A 20,280-nucleotide genomic window follows, 5' to 3' on the forward strand; every position below is an offset into this window, starting at 1 on the left:
CTTCACACCTCACATATGTTCTTCACACCTCACATGCAACATCTTTTCACAAGGCACCTCCCATGGCTTGCTTTTCCTGTTCCGTTAGAAATGGTGTATGACCCACATCCTGCATGTGCAACAGGCACATAAGTGGTTGAGGTCCCATGTATAGTGGAAATTGTCACCCAGAGACAAATGTCCACATTTCTTCATTGAATTGGTATTTATTTTTTTAGCAAAAGTTGTTAGGAAGTCAATTGACTCTGGGAAGTGGTGTTATATGCCATGTCAATGCATGCACATGTGTTTGATGCTTTGCTGCGATTTGTCCACCCATCCGTCCGTCCGTCCGTCCGTCCGTCCGTCCGTCCATCCATCCATCCATCCATCCATCCATAAATTATACGCACAATAACCACCTGGCTTGTTCCTGTGCTGTAGATCATGTTGGGATGCAGGTGATTGTAATGTATGTCTCATGGAAAGGAAAGGGGGTATTTTTTGTCAGTACATTTGTACCTGTTCCTGGTGCACATCCATAGATGCATTAATGGTCCAGGAGACAGGTTTTAAATTTGAGCTAGTGCAGTTGAGGGATGACGAGTGTTATATAATAACATTTTCACCATCACATCCCACCTTCACACCCATATAGCACCCCATATAGCCACATTTGCACAATATGTGCTTTCAGTAAAGGGAAGTAAATGTTGAATGGCTACCACTTGCAATACGGGAAATATCTATAAGCCCCATTTCAAATAATAATGAATAATAATGGCTCAAGGCAAAACAGAACTGTGATAATATCTAACTTCACTTGTTGTATACTCTTTAGTATGAACCGGACGTGGAATCGAACCCCCAACCCTCCAGTCTCAGGGCAGACACTCTAACCACAAGGCCACTGAGCTTCCTGAGAAACTGCTGCATTGAGTTGACATGTTCGATGCAAGACAAGTCAGTGTATCTGGGGGGAGGGGGGGGGGACTTTTACGTGTCTGTGCCCAGGAGCCCATTGTCTCATGATCCACCAAGTGAAAACAGACAAAAGTCAAGGATTGGATTACGTACACTTTCAGCACCATGGACAGCTCAGCATAGAAAACAATTCCCTTGATTTAATATTTTGTTGTTGTCTGACGACAAAAACCACACCCCATGGATCATGAAGATTTGCTTCCCTTTCAAAATCACCCTGTGCCCTAAGCAGCATCAAATCATATTTAGGGTTAGGGTGGGAGGGGGGGGGGGGGGGTGGGGGGGGTTCCTGCTCTTTACTTTTTCCTCCTTCCCAATCCCAATGTACTGTACCTTGTCTTTTCTTCCTATCATGTATTTTATTCGTTATGTGCAATAAACTAACTATTGTTGCTGTCAGGTGGAAACCTTGCGTTACCTTACGTACCTTACGTTTCAGGAAATGGAAAGAAGAACATGTGGTCCAAATGGATCAAATATAATTATTATTTAGCCACAAGTTGGTTTTTGGGCATGTCATGAAAAGTTCAAAATTCTTCAAGATTTTTTAAAAACAGCTAAATTTGCAGTTACAGTTAACTTGTATATCTGGTAATTGTCTCCGCCAGGCCGAAGGCATGGAGAGAGTATGTTTTACCCCCCGTCCGTCCGCGCGTGTGTGTGTGTGTGTGTGTGTGTGTGTGTGTGTGTGTGTGTGTGTGTGTGTGTGTGTGTGTGTGTGTGTGTGTGTGTGTGTGTGTGTGTGTGTGTGTGTGTGTGTGTGTGTGTGTGTGTCCGTCTGTGAACAGCTAATCTCCGACACCGTTGGCCCACTCGCTCCGAAATTGTGCACACACACTCCCCGGATGCCAATTCAGAACCTCTGCCCCAAATCCCATTTACTCCTACAGATTGTATCCAAACGACATGCAAATCGGTACACATTATCTCTATAGTCATGTGATCAACACGGATCTGTCCGATTTTCCATATTCCATCCTCATTGGCTAAGGTTGGCTTCCAAAGTTTGCAGGATTGGTCCGTTTTGAACAAAATGCCTCAAATCATGAATGCAGCTTGCGATTTCCGTGAAATTTCACACGCACATTCCCACTAGGCCGAGGAATAAATGCCACCCTTTTCACATTGGCCTGTTATAGCGCCACCAGCAGGTCTAATCTTAGCAAAACACATTTTTGGAACAAAAGCCTCAAATCATGAATGCAGTGTCTGATTGCCGTGAAAAGCCTAAGAAGAAATGACACCCCTTTCACATTGGCCTATTATAGCGCCACCAGGAGGCTACAATAACGTACCTGACCTGGCGGAGACCTGTGCTCCGAGGAGCACTTTTTCTAGTTTGTTCTGCTTTTGCACAACGCTGTCATACAAAACAGTATAAAATAGCGAATACATTCAAGAAAATACATAAAAAGTGGAAGTATGGGCGATAAATGGTTTCTGCCATACTCAATATGATTATGAAGCACAAAAAGGTCAAGTCAGTTATTGCAAAACACAGAAACATTTTAATTTAGACAGTGACAGTTATATTCCTCCTTTTACCTTAAAACTAATCTTTTAAGATAGATCTTTTTTTTTTACTAAATGGGTTTCCAGCCTTAAAACAAAACAAGGACAGAAATCAAATGCCCAACAATGAATGAGTGATTACAGAAAAGTAAAATCAAACATTGACTTAATTACTGCAAGTGATTCAAAGATTCAAAGGTTTTCACTCATTCATACAAATATACATGTGCAGTGAAATGTTGGTACTCTGCAGACTATGTTAACAATATACACTGACAGTGCAATGACTGTATAATACAAGTTAAAAACGAAACGAGTAAAAAAATAAAAACTTTAAAAACAATAAAGAGAGGGGGTACAGAACATGATAGGACAATAATTTAGCAACTGGGGTATACATATACAGTATATACAGTAGTACACATAGTGCAAAGTACAAGTGTGCAGGAGATTTGAAGCCCTCAAAAAAAGAAAAAGAATAAAAAACGTATGTGTTCTGCTGTGAGCAAAAGGATGTTACAGATGGAACACGTTTAGCCTGGCACTTTGCTGATGGTATCATAGGAACATTCTGATTATTTTCTTGCGGACTTAAGTCATAACAATTTGCTAATTGCAATTATTAGTAATACGAGCAGGTTGCAATATAATATTCGGTGCAGCATTAAAAATAATAATAATTATTATTATTATTGAAGTGAACATGCAAACATTACTTAAAGGTTACGTTAGCTTAAAGCTTTCATGACATTCAGTTTTACAACTCATTAAAAGTCTTTGTCATGGTCCTTCAAACGTGTATAAAAGGTTTTAACTGAACATTCCACTCTAGTGAGCCATTGCAGGTGTTTTTCTCTCAGATTTCTAAAGCCTTTTCAACTGCAATGAAAAAATAAATCTTTGCCTACGGGTGTCGCTGTTGAGGGATTTTGCCTGTCAATCATCACCTTTGCTCCAAAGGTGATGATTGAGGATAGGGGAGGGGAGGGGAGGGGCGAGGAGGAGAGTGGGCAGGATTAATGGCCTGTGACTTCACTGTCCAAGGGCTAATCACAGATTACTTTTCAGCCTAATTATTCAGAAAACCCCAGACCACAGAAAATCCACTGAATGTTCAAAGTTCCGTTTTTTTTGGGTGTAATTGAGGTCATAAAACCCCCCAAAAACCTACATTAGCAGCATGAGCGTGTGTTCTGCACAACGGACTGGCCAAGTGGTTCAACCATATAAATGATAACAATACATTTATTTATTATGTACCCACTTCCGTTTAGTCTTTACAGTCGCGCAAATGTATCCTAATATAAATCTAAATCACCTAAGCATATATAGCTTGATGCTAAGCAGAAATGGAAATTAAAAAATAAAATGTAAATATGTTTTAAAATATATTTTCGTTAACGGAAGTGCCAGCTTCCTCTCTCGAACTTCGGGAGGTGTAGTTCCAGACTCTATATAGCATTCGGGGATTGTGAAATAGTTGTCTGGCTATGCGAGACTAACCATATTATAGCTTAATTGCAGTGGAGCAGGTAGATGATAGCGTAGATGTTTCCAGAAAGAAGAGGAGAGGGTTTGAGAGCTGGTGCCTCTCCAGATGACAGCAGGCCCAACGTTGGCAAGTAGCCGTAAGCCCTCTGGGACAGAGCTCTGGGGTTGAGGGTCCGATTGTAAGGCTGCTGTGGCCTTTGTCTGGATCAGAACCAAGCGCGTCTGCCGCTCCACAAGGGCTGCATGGATGGCACTCAGTAAGCCAGAATCTGAACCTGGATCTGGGTACGTGGGAATCAGAACCACCCTGCGGCTCTGTTCTATGCAGTTCAACACGGACTCTGCCACAGCTGCAAGCAACAGTTTGAAGGGGTCACTTTGTTATGTTACCTTTTTAAATTCTCAAAGAGTTTTGTTCAGGAGTCACCACTTAAACCCCATATACTTAGTTGGTCCCCCAGGGCTCTATATAATGTCCCTATCTACAAGCTCACAACAACAATGTGTTGTGAGGTTGTAGATCAGCTATTTACTTAACTTCTAAATCTTTCTGAGGAGCAGGATACATACCTTCCCCTGGTAGGACATCACGATCATAGAGGCAGAGTTTGTAGCTAAACTCTTCTTCCAAAACCTTCTCTAGCCATCTCTTGTCCTCCTCACTGAATCCAATGTCTGTGTCATTCTTGTAACACATCATATAAGCATCATATATCTTTCCATCTGAAACAAAAATAACCGTGGTTACACCCAAGCATGCCTGGGACAGGAAGTCACACCTCTACAGTAGGTCGGTTGGTCACTGAATGACTGTGCTGCACATGCAGTTTAACTCTGCAAAGAGCCGTTGCACAGAATTCATTAGTTAGCACACTGATTCTCCATGTTAGGTCCGGGGACCACCAAGGGGTCCAAATGGACCCTTACAGGTCTGTAACTCTGAGAGTGTACAAATGGACCCTTTATGGGTCCATTAAATTAACACTGAGAATTGTACAGTATAGATTGGGGTCCCAAAGATTTTTTTTTTTAAAGGTCATTAAACCAGGGAGGTTGGCTGTGTGCTCTTTTTCAGCAAAGCCCTGCTTCACATTCCCACAGAACAGATTATTTAAATGTGTTCTCCATCTGTTCACTCTCAGAGTTACAGACCCCCATATCGGGTCTGTAATCCATCACCCCTGGTGATGGATTAGCAAATAACTAGAAGAATTCCCACCTGGGGAGTTGCTATAGCAACTAACTGTGTCCCGCAGAAACAGAGTGATGTCAACTCTCAGCTTCACATAAAGGACCGTTGACACCACACCACCACACCACACCACACCAATTACTACGATGATGGGTACGAGGACCTGAAGCAGAAACAAGATGCGAGAACGAGCTGTGGGAGATAATGGAGAAGCATTTCATAAATTAGACCGCAATACAACACAGACCTCTCACTATTGATGTTGGTTGTGTCTGTGGATGTTGTGAAAGAAGTGGTCACTACAAATATAACGTCTCTGTCGGGTGGAAACCTCATATGTCCAAAATTGTTACTTTTCAGGATTCAAATTCAAAAGTTGCAAAAGTAGCAGATCTATAAGTTCAAAATGTGTTGCTTAGCGCCGCGTTTCAAGCTTGTGGATCTGCTACTTTTGATGTTTTTGTGCGATGCTGCGGTATGATCAAGTAGGCCCTAGGGCATTAATTCACGAACAAACCCAAAAAGTTAGAATATGGAGATAAGAGGTTTATGCCCGACAGCAACGATATCTTTACAGTATGTAAACATTCATGGACTTCGTGCATGAAAACAAGACAGGGTCTGATGTGGACCTCAGACCTCATGTGGCCAGTCTGTGACGTCCATCGTGTTTCAGTTTGTGAGATTAAACCCGCACAGACATACAGACAGATCCATTTGTAGACGGCTCGCTTCCTACAGAGCCACACCATTAAAAGCAATTATTTAGCTTTGTGTTAGTCTAATTGTCTGTTCACTAGTAAGAGACCACACCTCTACTTAAGTTTAACGACTTATTGAAACGAAACGGGATGAGGAACCCGAGGTGGGGTGACACTGAGGGCTTGTTGGGGAGTCGTCTCGGGAGCTGACGGCCATCGTTGCTCTACTGGGGACTGCACATAAGTCCGACATCCCATGACTCCGACTACGTGGCTTCCGCGTGCGGTTAAGGTTAGGGTTAGGGTTAGGTATAGGGTTAGTATAGTAACCGTCGGAACAATGAGCCGTCGGAGCAATAAGCCGTCGGAACAATGACATGGCACCGCTCTACTCGGGGAGCGGTCGGTCGTCTAGGCTCCGTCACTGTCCCCCCTGGATTCCTAGAGAAGTAGAGACAGAAGGGAGAAGAGCGAGAATCGAGGGGGAAGGAGGAGGTTGGGGTGGAGGAGGACGAACTTGAAAGCAATGAAAGGCAGAAGTGGATAGGGGTGATTATGAATGGGGAGTGGCTAATGAGTGAAGGTAGATGTGGTAGACAGGGAAGCGATTGAGGACGGGGAGTGGCTGTGATAAGCAGAGGGTGGTCTCCACTCCTGAACCTACGTTGCATACAACTACATTAGCAGTACAGGCCAACTCTCAAGGTTGACATACCCTTTCTGGTCAGTGAGATGGTGACATTTTTCTTGTCAGCGGTCAAGTCAGCGGTTGTATCCAGTATACAGCTGTAAGGGTTTGACAGGTGCTCCTCTGACACTTTCATGAAGATTAGAGATGCTGTCATATTTAGCAGTACATCATCTTTCTCTCTGGAGGAGAGAGGAGAGGAGAATTTTCATTTGTAATTAGTTAGAGCGTGTGTGTGTGTGTGTGTGTGTGTGTGTGTGTGTGTGTGTGTGTGTGTGTGTGTGTGTGTGTGTGTGTGTGTGTGTGTGTGCGAGTGAGAGAGAGGGGCTTACACTTTAAGGTACACTGATAGGCTGCTGTTATCATCCACAAATGATCCATTTGTCATCCAGTGTAATTCATCAAAATCATCAACCCAGACAGCTTTGCAATGAATCACCAGCTTTGAGTCTAGAGAAAGAAGTTTCCACATGTTATACTTTATATTTAAAGAGTAATCTTCAACACGCAATCAAATGTCTTCAAATGGACATGCTGAGGCTTACCTAAATCTACCTCAAATACCTGCCCTGCTTGAGGCTCGATAATAGTTGGAAGTTCTGGTATTTCTGTGCAACATAAAGAGGGAAAATAAACTGTTTCAGAAATTCTTTTAAATATTTCTTTTTTTACTGTCTAGAAAATATATAATATGACATGACATGACATGACATGACATGACATGACATGACATGATATGATATAATATAATATAATATAATATACAACTATACAGTATGTACAATTTCACAATTAAAAAAGAAAGAAAATAAATGTAAATCTCACTCTCAATGTAGACAGAGACATCAAATGTATGGGTCCTGTTATACAGCTGTCCATCATACAGGTAAGACCTGGTGCAAGTGAACAAACCACGGTCCTTCTCATCAACGTCTCTGAAGTAGTAAGTGTGAAATGAATATTGCAGCAACTCATTTTCCTACAAAAAAACAAAATAAAAGAAAGTATTAGTGACATAAAATAAAATAAAACGCAGTGATTCGTGTATTGCATGCTGTTACAGTATATTTCTTTCACTAAAGCGTCTTATACGCAATACCTTGTGCCACTGCAAAGTGTTTGTGTTGCTTAGTCCAGGGATATTTAAATCAGCTGGGCATATCAATTTGCAGGAGGATCCTGGATAACATGTTTGAGGGTAATAGGTTCCCTCTAGACAAGGATGACGAGTCTGTAACAGTGCTGAGCATACAGTCAAACGCCAGGTACGGATCGAGTCATTCCTGTTATAAAGAAAGACAAGGCCTAAATGAAGATTCCACTGCTCTTAATGTTAAGTGTTAAAATTAACACTGAGGATTCTACTCGACTAAAGCTGTGGTGCTGCTATGAACCTGTCTGCAGGCTGCCTGCGATATGGGTAAAGTTTTAAAACATAGTGGTTTGAGAATGTAAACTCTGACAATCTCATCCAAACTCCTGCCATCAATTTAATATACAAATATTTAATAGCATTTACTAATATAAGATTGAGATTGCATATTTTAATTAAATATACAGAAGTACTGTAAATGGCAGCATTACCCCAGAGAACATGAGTAGTCCCCCTGTTGAAAAGTTGAAGCATTCAGAACAATCAGGTACTTCCCATGGGTCAACGGAGCAATTTTCATGTTTCCAGTAAGATTCTGCTTATTGGGCTGATCCATCCCATCCTGGACAGTGGGATAAGTCCAGTTCAGTTCAGTATCAGGGAGTGCTTGGAAAGGGCACTCAAGCACCCCCATGTTACCCTCGGCCACATTATTTTCGGCCACGCTTTTCCTTACATCTGCAACTGATTTGAGACAAATTCATTTGATTCAGCATTAGCAGCACTTTATTCACCAAGTACACATTTTGCACAGGAATTTGACGAGGTGACATTGGTGCAGATACAAATAAAAAAGTGTGCTCAGATGGTGCACGACATGAGGAAACTGTGGGAGGTATGACTGGATGTTATGTTCATGATAGGGGTCTTTAGTAGCCTGGTTCCAAACCATAGACCCCGCCCACTCTCTGAGTGGACTGCTCCTCTTGGTCTGGTGTCATAATGTGAGCGGATTTTCACAGTAGAAAAAAACCTGTCAAATCAGAGTCGGAGGTGGGGGTGGGTCTAACGACAAGCCAATCAGCGAATATCTGCTAAAACAAGCTGTGCGATGACGTCAGATGTAGGCGAATTCATGGATCTCTTGTGATTGGTTTAGGGAAATTCTAATCCCCTCCCCCGTGTAAATCGACTACACTGGAGCCAACGTCAGACTGAAGCTCCATGCAGCTTCAGGCTGATAATCAGGCTAGGTCTTTATGGTTTAATCTATTTAATAGACCCCTTAACAGACGACGTCATACTGGCTGCGTGCAGCCAGTATGCGCGCAACGAAACCCATTATATCAGGTCTCGTTAGGACGCGTCTCACTAGCCAACACACACAAGAGGGGGTTGGGGTGTGCTGAAACCAGTGCACCCCGAAACAGGTTGGGAATTGATTGCGTGAAACAATCACCTGTGCGTCCAGGCTCAATGTTAGTAAACAAATAATTGGTCTATTAGAAGCTGAGCAATTTATAATTCTTTGCGTTATGACCATTTGTTGTTCAGACCCATGTTCCTCCACACTCTAACTGTCCACTAAATAACTGCACCTGCCGCTTTTCCCCAAAGTGTGAAACTAGGTCATTTTCTTAAAGGCACAGTGCACTCAAAATACTATTTCTTAATAGGATCCCTGGATAATAAGCCAATTATGCCTTAATACATTATAATTGCCCTCTATAACTGAAAATGTCAAATTCAAAACACCTTAAATATTGTATTTATTTGTACATTTATTTTAGAAATACTTTCATCTTTTACTCAAGGGGTACAACGCCCTACGGTTAATTTGAACATCAAAACAATATTTTAGGGGGCACGGTTGTCGGTAGCGCTGTCGCCTCACAGCTAGAAGGTCCTGGGTTTGATTCCCGCCGGGGACGCTGTGGGAGCTGGGGGTGTGTCTTCTCCTCTCCATCAGCGCCCATACCCTGAGTAGGGTTGGCGAAAGGGCCTACTCTGTGTGGAGTTCGCATGTTCTCCCCGTGTCTCCTAGGGTAGTTAATACCCTCACAAAAACATGTACTAATCCTGGTCGCTATACCGCCTCCCCCATGACAGCCGGGGCGCCTGATGGAGGGGAAGGGAACTCGTTGGAACTGAGCTCGGCCTTGGGCTCCCTAGGCTGGTGGGGGGAGTGTAGCACCCAGGATCACTTAGAAAATTGGCTTCGGGTGAAAAAGGGTTACAAAATTGTGGGATAAAAAAAATATATATATATATATATATATATATATATATATATATATATATATATATATATATATATATATATATATATATATATATATATATATATATATATATTTTTTTTTTTTTTTTTTTTTTTTTTTTACATGTTTTATTAGCATATGCATTCCATACATCCCATAGGGCTGGACCACACATGGACAAATTACATCATCAATCTGAGACGGGTGTCCCCGTAAAAGATAAGTATTTGGTGCTCGGGTGGCGCAGTCGTAAAGTCCCACCACCGCCGAGGTTGTGTAAAAAATGATTGGCTACTCTAAATTTAGAAGAAAAAAAAAATATATATATGAACTATTTCTAAAATAAATAACATATTTTAGGTGTTTTTATTTTTAGATATAGAGGGCAATTATAATGTATTAAGGCATATTTGGCTTATTAGCCACAATAGCCAGGGATCCTTTTAATGTTTTAACATAGTAACCACTGTGGTCGTTAGTAACAACCACCTGTTTACCCAACAAGTTCCAACTCTTGTAACACTAACAACACTGTTAATACTACCAAATATAACACCACCAATACTACTTAACATAACCAACACTCTTAATACTATGTGAGAACGGGCCCTTTTGCGGCTGGAAGCAGTACAGAGGCGTTTGTAAAGTGCAACCAAAAGGTGTGTTTATTCACCAACATCAAATTTACACAGGACAATACAGGAGCTCCACCACAGGTGACAGACATGGTGTTGCCTGGCTCTCATTCTACCTCTAACTGAACAGGCTTGTTACTGGCAGCCTTTTATACTCAGCTGGAGCAGCTGAGGCAATTAGGACTCCACCATGTCAAGGGGTAAATCAACAGATATACAAATACAGAAATATATAAATACAGAAATAAATACATATAACATTAACTCATAAAATATCTTAAAACTCCATGAACTACACTACTATGATTCTCATACTACAACCTTACACAAGATCCCTCACAATTCCAAATACACATTACAACCCCCCTCTGCCCTTCTGACTTGGTCCAGCCCAATTACACTGGCAAACAGAACAGCCCACTTTGGTACATGTTAAGCTTTCAATCATTACTCAGCATTACCCATATTGCACCTCTCACACATTCCACTTAGTCTCTATTGCACTCATATTACACCAATTGCACTTGCCAGATATCACCAAACATGTTGTCTCCATAGGTGGACTAGATAGCTGAGTGGCCAGCTCCGCTGGACAGGACACAACTCAAATGTTCAGTTAAATGTAATCAACAATAAAATGACTGCATTCCTTTCTGTGCAAACTACAATGTGCAAATTATGCAGTGCAAATACTAAAGTGACCATATGCTATGCAATCAATCCATCCATAAATAAAGGTTACAATGTACATGTGCAAATGACAAGTAACAGAGGACCTCTCTGTTACATACTACCAACATTGACAACACCAATACTTGAAAAAAAACATCACATTTCTTAACACAATCAATACTTGACATGAACAACTCTCTTAACTTTATCAGTAACACCAACAACACTCTTAACACTAGCAATATGTAACACTATGGGCTCCTGTGTTGGTAGGCAGTATGTAGCCGCAAGCAACTCTTAGATGCTATTTTTAATATCTGGCATCTACAGTTGAAATACCATACATCCAAACAGAAAACTCCTATCTGATTGTATTAAACAACATTAAACTCATCAAACCTTGCAGCTGTACGGAAAGCTTGGATTATCCTCTTTGTATCTGCGAAGTTTTTGTTTCATAAAAATCCACCATAGACATGTTACGAGCTACTTTCTGTCAATAAATTCTGTGCAGGTGTTAAGTGTTGGAAGCACTCGTTTTCAATAACGCAAAGTCCTGCTGCCTTCTGCATTATGTGCAATTTCGAAACAGGTGGTACGCAAGACCGTTGAGTGATTTCCAACGAGCGCTTCCAAACTCCAACACTTATCACCTGCACAGAATTTACTGACAGAAAGTAGCTCATAACATGTCTATATGTGGATTGTTATGAAACAAAAACTTGGCAGATACAAAGAGGATAACCCAAGCTTTCCGTACAGCTGCGATGTTGGTGAGTAATTTAATAAAATCAGATCAGACTTTTCTGTTTGGATGAATGGGCTGTCAAGGGTTTTATTTCATTTCAAGTGAACCTGTAACCATGTGACAACTACCCTCGGATCAGGAGCATTATACCAAATTAATCACACCTGTGGGTGCGACGACACCCTATAAGTGCGTCACGCACCCACACACTCTCCCTCTTTCTTCCTCCTGGTCGGTAAGAGCTTATACCAGCTTGTGATTTGACTTTAATTCCTCACGGTGCTGGATGCCTACTCTGGGCTGCCTTTATGTGGCACCCCCTTGGCGTGCCGTGAGGTTGTCTCATCCTCTGTCATAACGCAGCACTTTAATCCGCCCTTGAATTGGGCTTGCATGTTAAATGCTGCATGTGTAATTTGAATTTGATTCTCACGGTACTGGATGCCTACTCTGGGCTGCCGTTGAGGTACCCCCTTGGCGTGCCGTGGGGCTATTATTCATCTGTGTTGTTGTTGCAGGTGACAATTGTGTTTGTTGCGTGCAATACACGTTCCTCACGTTCCAGTTTGGTAGCAGTTGTGCGCTCGTTGCGCGTGAGGGATACTCACATTCCTATTTTGGTAAGTGTGTTACATTTTTACTCCTGCAAGCATAGCCTACTGGCAGCACTCCACAACAATGGAGCAGGCTTGTGTAGCCTAGCACTGCTGTTTACACTGTCGGCTACGGCCGTTTTTCTCCGGTGGTATTGTTGGGCCACCCGCATCTTGGACAGTGCGCTGTCGCCACCTATGCCTCCGGAGTGTTGTTGCAATCAGGCTTTGCATTGTTTGGAGGGTTGTTTTGATTTCATTGTTATAAAACAGCAATTCTGTCCGCCCTTAAATTGGGCTTGCATTATTTCATGTTACATGCATGCATGTGTGTGCTATGTGTGCATGTGTGTTTCTCCAGACTATTTGGTGAGAGACATATTGGCTTTTCCCTGCCATATGGAGTATCAGGGAAGTGATGAGCGGGACAATGGCCCAGAGGATGGTGTGCCACCTGGCCAGGATCCGGTTCCTCACGTTTCGGATGCTCCAGCCGTAGGACGGAAGGCCGGTGAGAAGCGGAAGCGGACCGAACAAGGCCGCATCTGTGACCCAAGAGAAGACCTCATGCAGAGGCACTTGGAGGATATGCGTAAGACCATTGAATGTATGGCTGCACAACAGCGCCACAGCGCGCAAAGGTCGTGGGCACGACCCAGGGAGGCTGCTGCACCCCGTTCTACGCTCAGCACCCTGAATGGTGCGGCAGAGCATGGCCTAGATGGCATAGCCAGAGTGGGCCCAACTTTTGCTCTGTTGGCTGGGGCTCCAGCCACAGGCAATAGGGCTGCCCGTCACCCAAATAAAAAGTGCCGGTCCACTGATGGGTTGGTGGTAGGGTTTAACACCGGGATTCCCGGGATACGGGAATCCCGGGAATCCCGAGGTTATTTACCGTCCCGGGAACTGACTCCGGTTCCCGGGATCCCGTTTTTTCTTTTTTTTTGTTAGAAATGAATACTAATTAGTAGAAAGGCCTATCTACAGCGCGGAGGAATTACTATTATAATTAGCCAAGTTACTTGCCGCGTTGCCGACCAGGGCAGGGTCCCATCGTCCCGTTGTGAACCAATATGTGACGCACTGAATGTAACAGTAATGAACAAATTAAAACACAAGTGGCCGTGATGCCCCCTGTCTGCCCTGCGCACGCTGATTTCAACGTTTCCTCTGCTGTCAATACGGTAGACACCAGTTGACTAGTTGATATTCAACATCAAGTGAAACGCTGCATAAACAGTGGGTAGGTTTTTTTTTTCAAGCCTATATTCCAGCTTAAAATGCGCGCAAGCCAAGCAATGCTTTTGATAGAGAGACGGGAGAGCTGGAGAGAGAGCAAGAGAGAGAGAGAGAGAGGGAGAGAGAGAGCGAAAGTAGGCTATTAGACCGATGTGGTCCGATTGTTTTATCATCATTAATGTAGCCTACCCTACCTACACTTGCATTTTAGAACGTTCAAACTACCATTTACTAACTACCCAACAAGTGAACTGCACAACAGCTGTCTGTCTCATTGATTGTCAGTGGCAGCGGGCGGCAGCGCGTGCACATCAAAATCACACTACAAAACCCGACATTTGATCAACAACAAAATATAGATTAATACATTTGACAACATACAGCCGACATCCCAAAATGGAGTCTTAATATCCAGCAAGTAGCCTAGCCTAATATAAATTAATAACTGCAAACAAATTACAAGTTTAGGCTATCAAATCAATATCCTACAAAAGTAGAGATAAGCTGTGACCTCACCGGCGCTCTGATGGACAATAAATAAATAATCATTTTGCAAACAACATCCATGTTCTGTTCTCTTGTCAATAATGATACAAATGGAACGTTTATTTCAGCAGCTAGAGTTTGACATTGTTTGAGTGCGTTTTGGCTGCACAGCGCAGCTCCTCGTTTAAGTTAATCGTCTTCACCCGCTGCTTGCGCAACAGGGCAGATCTCCGCCAGGGCACTATATTATATTTATATATTATATTTATTTGATTTAAAAAATCAACTTAAGTCATTATTAGTGCAAGTTCATAGGTGGACACTGGACACAATAGGGACATTTGGGCACCTCGATGTAAAATTGGCTATTTAAGTATATAAATGCATTTAATAGTGGGCACTTTTTTTTTTTTACCCTTTAACAGGAATTCCCGGGAAGCCCGGGAAAAGGTCTGAAAATTCCCGGGAATTAAAATTAGATATTTCCCGGAAAATGTTAAACCCTAGTTGGTGGTGAAGGCTTATCAGTCTACAGCCATGGCCTCTAGACTGGCGAACACAAATACACTTGCTGTCATGGAGGCCTCAATAACACCTGGGGAAGTGTTCGGGCCTGCAGCAGATGCTGCGCTGAATGAGGCCCGGAAGGTCAGGCAGCGCACTCGGGCCATGCTCCAGCCTAAGCCAGAAAGGCGAAGGAGCTTCTGGCAGCCTCGTTCTTCAGAACGGAGCTCCTCTCGGCAGGGGCGGGATCCTCTGCGTTTCCAGCCTCGATCTCGAGAGCGCACCATGGGTGGATCTGCCAAGCCCCACCAGCGCCCCTTTCGGTGCAAGTTGTCTGGCACCGTGTTTTCCAGCGCCAACCTCAGCGCTTGGCGTCAGTGTACCACTTGTCCGTGGGTGATCGGTACTCTGGAGTTTGGGTACCGTCTGCAATTCAGGGACCGCCCCCCCTCGTTTTCGAGGAGTTTTGGAGACAAAAGTGAGAGACCAGTCTCGTTCTGCCGCTCTGGCCAAAGAGGTTTCTGCCTTGCTGGGGAAAGGTGCTATAAGGCTTCTCTCTCCGGGAGAAATGAGACAGGGGTTTTATTCCAGCTACTTCCTTGTCCCCAAGCGGACCGGAGGCTTTCGCCCAATTCTGGATTTGAGGCAACTGAACAAGTTCCTCAAGGTGCTTCCCTTTCGAATGCTCAGGTTGAGAACTGTGTTTCAAGCCATAAGGGCAGGCGATTGGTTCACGACAGTGGACCTTCGCGATGCTTATTTTCACATTCCAATCAGGCCGGTTCACAGGCAATTTCTCAGGTTTGCCTTTCAGGGGAGGGCTTTCGAATACAACGTCCTCCCGTTCGGTCTGTCCCTGTCACCCCGAACGTTTACAAAATGCATGGATGCTGCGCTGATCCCCCTGCGGCGGAGGGGCATTCGGGTGTTGAACTATCTCGATGACTGGCTGGTGTGTGCACCATCAGAGAGCCTGGCACGGAGCCACACAGAGGTTGTGTTGGCACATCTGGTTTCGCTCGGGCTGCATCTGAATGCAGAAAAGAGCAGCTTAGTCCCAGCTCAGTCAGTTGAGTACTTGGGACTTCTTCTGGATTCTGTCACCATGAAAGCATGCCTGACACAAAAAAGGAAGATGACAATCAGGAATTGCATCACAGACTGCTTGTCACGCAGGTCGGTGTCCGTGATGCAGTGTCAACGGCTATTGGGCCTCTTTGCAGCAGCTGCCCAGGTTGTACCAATGGGCCTGTTGCACACGCGTCCGCTCCAATATTGGTTTGGACGCCACAAGTTCTGTCTGCCCAGGGACAAGTCGAGGGTTATTACCCTGTCCCGCGGTGGCCTCAAGGTCCTCACATGGTGGAGGCGATCCCAGGCCATCCACATAGGCGTTTCCCTGGGCCAGGGTGGCTCCAGGATGACCATAACGACCGACGCCTCTGGCACAGGCTGGGGCGCAGTCATGGAGGGCAGGTCTGTTCGGGGTCGTTGGCCTCCTGTACAGCAGGGGTGGCATGTAAACCTCCTCGAGATGGAGGCGGTTCGCCTGGCTCTGAGACACTTCCTCCCACTTGTGTCGGGGAAGCAAGTCATGATAAGGACAGACAACACAGCCGTGGTGTGTTACATCAACCGCCAGGGTGGCCTGAGGTCCCCATCTCTGCATGCAAGAGTGCACCAGTTGCTCCTGTGGGCACAGTCCAATGGTGTGACCCTGAGGGCTTTCTATCTTCCGGGACCCCGGAATGTAGCGGCAGATCTGCTGTCGAGGGGAGGTCCCCACCCCGGCGAGTGGCGCTTGCACCCCCAGGTAGTGAACCAGATATGGTTTCACTTTGGTCGGGCAGAAGTAGACCTCTTTGCCACGGAAGAGAACACTCACTGTCCTCTCTGGTCATCAATGCATGGACCACCAGGACCACTGGGGATAGATGCTCTGAGCCTTTCATGGCCACAGCAGAGGCTGTATGCTTTTCCCCCACTTCCTCTCCTGCCGGCTTTCCTCAGGGTGGTGAGGTTGCTGCGCGCCCAGGTATTATTGGTGGCGCCAAATTGGCCACAGAGACCATGGATGGGAGAGATCTACGAGATGCTGGAGGGCCAGCCATGGTGTCTTCCAGTCAGACCTGACTTGCTGTCCCAGGTGCAGGGCAGGATATGGCACCCCAAGCCTCAGATGATGAGGCTTCATGTGTGGCCCTTGAGAGGCGGCGTTTGGGCACGCTTGATGTAGATGCGGTGGTGGGATTGGCTGGAGTGCCAATCTACCTTCACCTGAGTTTATTTTGTTTGCAGTTAAATATGGGCACCCTGGGTTTGCGCTCCAGAATGTTGCTTTCCTTGATTGGAACACTTCAGTTTATTGGTATTAACCTGAAAAAGTATGTGTTCACATGTGTTTCAGTTAAAATAAAATGCTTGAACTCAATTGGTTGTGTTCTGCTGTATTACTGTGATGAGGTTTACTCCTCCTGTATGGCTTTTGACTTGTAGGTTTGGCCACTTCACTCTCCTCATGACTAATTTGGTATACTGTACTATGTACCCATGTTGTCACATGGTTACAGGTTCACTTGAAATTAAATAAAACGTATGTTTACGTATGTAAACACGGTTTTATGAATGAAAAGTGAACCTGTAACCCTTCATTGTCACTCGGCGGTGAAGGCTGGCCCTGTCATGCCTTCCCAGTCGGTAGAAAGAGGGAGAGTGTGTGGGTGCGTGACGCACTTATAGGGTGTCGTCGCACCCACAGGTGTGATTAATTTGGTATAATGCTCCTGATCCGAGGGTAGTTGTCACATGGTTACAGGTTCACTTTTCATTCATAAAACCGTGTTTACATACGTAAACATACGTTGGTATTGTAACTCTAGATGCCAGATATTAGAAATAGCATCTAAGAGTTGCTTGCGGCTAGCCAGTATGCACTGTGGTAAGATAAGAATGTTGGTAGTGTAAAGAGTGCACACATTTTTCAGCCCCTGAATTAGGTGAACAACAAAGAATAATGAAATAATATACCTCCTACTTCCAAAGTATGAAGATTTGTGTAAATAAAACTGATTTGTGAGTCTTCATTCTAATTATGCCCAAAAGGCCTAGGCCTAATTCAAGGGATATTTCACTTTACAAACATGTTTGGGTTCATTTTAGGTTAACGTCTACTCAGGCTTTTGTGAGCACCCAAGACAGTTTTTAAGTTGCTTGATTCAGTAATTAGATATTTGATATTCATTTCATCAAACACGCCCCTTCCTATATATACCATAGAGTTAAAATATAATAGAGAGGGCACCGGAAATCCCCGCCCATCCACTTGCATTGAGTTGCTCACCCAGCGCATACTCCTAAACAAAGATTGTTAATATAGGAAGATACACGATCGCAATTGGAGCCACTAGAGGCGAAATGGTACAAAAATCCTACAAATGGTCTCCTGAGTAGGCGTGGTTTGCTTCTCTCCAGAGGCCAGTTGCACCACCTCACACTAAGTTCAAACTTAGCCTAGTTATAGCTTAAATGGATTTTAAAAAGGCCATTTTACCCATTTAGCCGGGAAAGTATCTGTCATTTTTAGATTTCTTTGGCTATTCAAAAATAGCAGATATACAAGCTCATAGCGCGGCACTTGTAGATCTGCTATTTTTTGTTTTTTATGTGAAAATTTGTGCAAATCTTTAAATATATATTTATATTTTTTTAATATATATTCAAAGATTTGCACTCATTTTCACGATTTTTCAAAAAATAGCAGATCCACAAGCTCATAGCGCGGCACTCGGTGCCGCGCTATGAGCTTGTAGATCTGCTATTTTTGAATAGCCAAAGAAATCTAAAATGACAGAGATACTTTCCCGGATTGAATGTGTTTAAGCTATAACTAGGCTAAGTTTGAACTTAGTGTGAGGTGGTGCAAGTGGCCCCTGACCATTTTGCTTTGTTTCTTTCTGTTTGTGAAAGTCAGATGACACACATTGATAATGGATATAGATATATGGACTCATCATGTCAGACTTAGATTTGTGTAATTATGGTTTTTGTTTACTGCATTTTAATTTAGTTTGTAACACTGGGTGTATAAAAACAAAACAATTGCAAGAAGATGTAATATGTGTGCTGCAACATGAAATGTAATTGCAATAAAAGTATTTGAAAAAATAACCAAGTACGGGTGTTTTCGCCTTACCCTTTAACCCTAAACTAAACGTTTTTGCATTTTTTACTTTTTCGAAAAACATTTTAAAATAGTTCAAATAGCCGATCTACAAGCTCACAACGTGTCGATGTAGATAGTCTAGTTGAACTATTTTAAAATGTTTTTCAAAATAGTAAAATATGGCTAATAAGTTTAGGGAGGGTCCTTAGTTACAATGGGTTTGTATCCACAAGTTTGGGCATCACTTGTCGATTTCATTGGATATCATTGGATTTCATTGGATCAAATCGACAGGAAGTGATGCCCACAACGCCCTAGGAAACCTGTGGATAGGAAGGGGCGTGTCTGATAAAATTAATATCAAATATCTAAATAAATAAATACTAAAACTAGAAAATAATAGCCAGTAGTAAAAAGGGAAAGTAAAAAAAATAGTGTTGGGCATGTGCTGGCCTGCCCATTGACCATCAGGTCTAGAGAGTTCATGGGAGCCGTAGTGTGGCAGTTATCAGGTACTCAAGTCCTCCTGAGGTGTCAGGAGGACTTGAGTCAGCGGACCCGTCAGCGGACCCGTGCTATTTTAACCGAAGGAAATCACTCTCAGTTTGTACTGGAAAGTACTGTTCCTAATTGATCCTGTCTAAGCTATTTATATTACATATTGTGATGTCACATGAAACTTGACCAATGTTAGGTGTTCTCAGACGGACACACACGCACGGTCGGGTAATTTGTACTGGGAAAGTACTGTTCCTGATTGATCCGGTCTTACCTATTTAAATAACATATTGTGATATCACATGCAGCTTGACCAATGTTGGGTGTTCTCAGACGGACATATACAGAGACGGACGGAGAGGAAAAGATACTCTCCATTAATCCTGTCAATATTACATTGTCACGTGTCACTTGACCAATGTTAGCTTGGCTGATGGATAGGTGTGTCTTACCTCACTTCCAAAGACATAAATAGTCTTTGGAAGTGACACACCTATTTATAGGTTTCTATTTCATCATGCGTCTCGCTAGCCAATCAAAGCACACCCTTTCAACATATTGTCACGTGTCACGTGAAGCTTGACCAATGTTAGCTTGGTGGACACACGGATTGATTGATTGATTGATTGATGTACTTTATTTAGTAAGACATGAGAACAACAGTACATGGAAGTACAAATTCACAATACGAGGTCTACTAAACTGGAAGACTCATAAAAGCACTGAGCTTGTTTCAAATGAGTTCCCCACGCACACAAATCATGGTGACATATAAGAGACAGACAGTTATACACAACTACTATAGAATGTCATACGATCAGTTTACAGGTTACTGGTATAAA

At 43.4% G+C, this 20,280-nt stretch overlaps 1 protein-coding gene across 1 annotated transcript in view; it reads right to left on the minus strand.

The window, feature by feature from the left end:
* Positions 1-2,503: 2,503 nt before the first annotated feature.
* The window catches only part of LOC311048638 (interleukin-18 receptor 1-like), an 18,981-nt gene continuing 1,204 nt past the window's right edge, over positions 2,504-20,280 (minus strand). The window contains exons 2-10 of the mRNA XM_084061901.1: positions 8,132-8,384; positions 7,647-7,830; positions 7,373-7,526; positions 7,093-7,155; positions 6,880-6,997; positions 6,575-6,729; positions 5,186-5,350; positions 4,537-4,689; positions 2,504-4,316 (exon numbers count right to left, since the gene is read on the minus strand). Coding sequence (XP_083918027.1) covers positions 3,964-4,316; positions 4,537-4,689; positions 5,186-5,350; positions 6,575-6,729; positions 6,880-6,997; positions 7,093-7,155; positions 7,373-7,526; positions 7,647-7,830; positions 8,132-8,384 — 1,598 coding nt within the window. The 3' untranslated portion in view covers positions 2,504-3,963. The remainder of the gene's footprint in view (positions 4,317-4,536; positions 4,690-5,185; positions 5,351-6,574; positions 6,730-6,879; positions 6,998-7,092; positions 7,156-7,372; positions 7,527-7,646; positions 7,831-8,131; positions 8,385-20,280) is intronic.

This window comes from Gymnoscopelus microlampas (genome assembly GCF_963454915.1).
Source record: "Gymnoscopelus microlampas genome assembly, chromosome: 1".
Classification (NCBI taxonomy): Eukaryota; Metazoa; Chordata; class Actinopteri; order Myctophiformes; family Myctophidae; genus Gymnoscopelus; species Gymnoscopelus microlampas.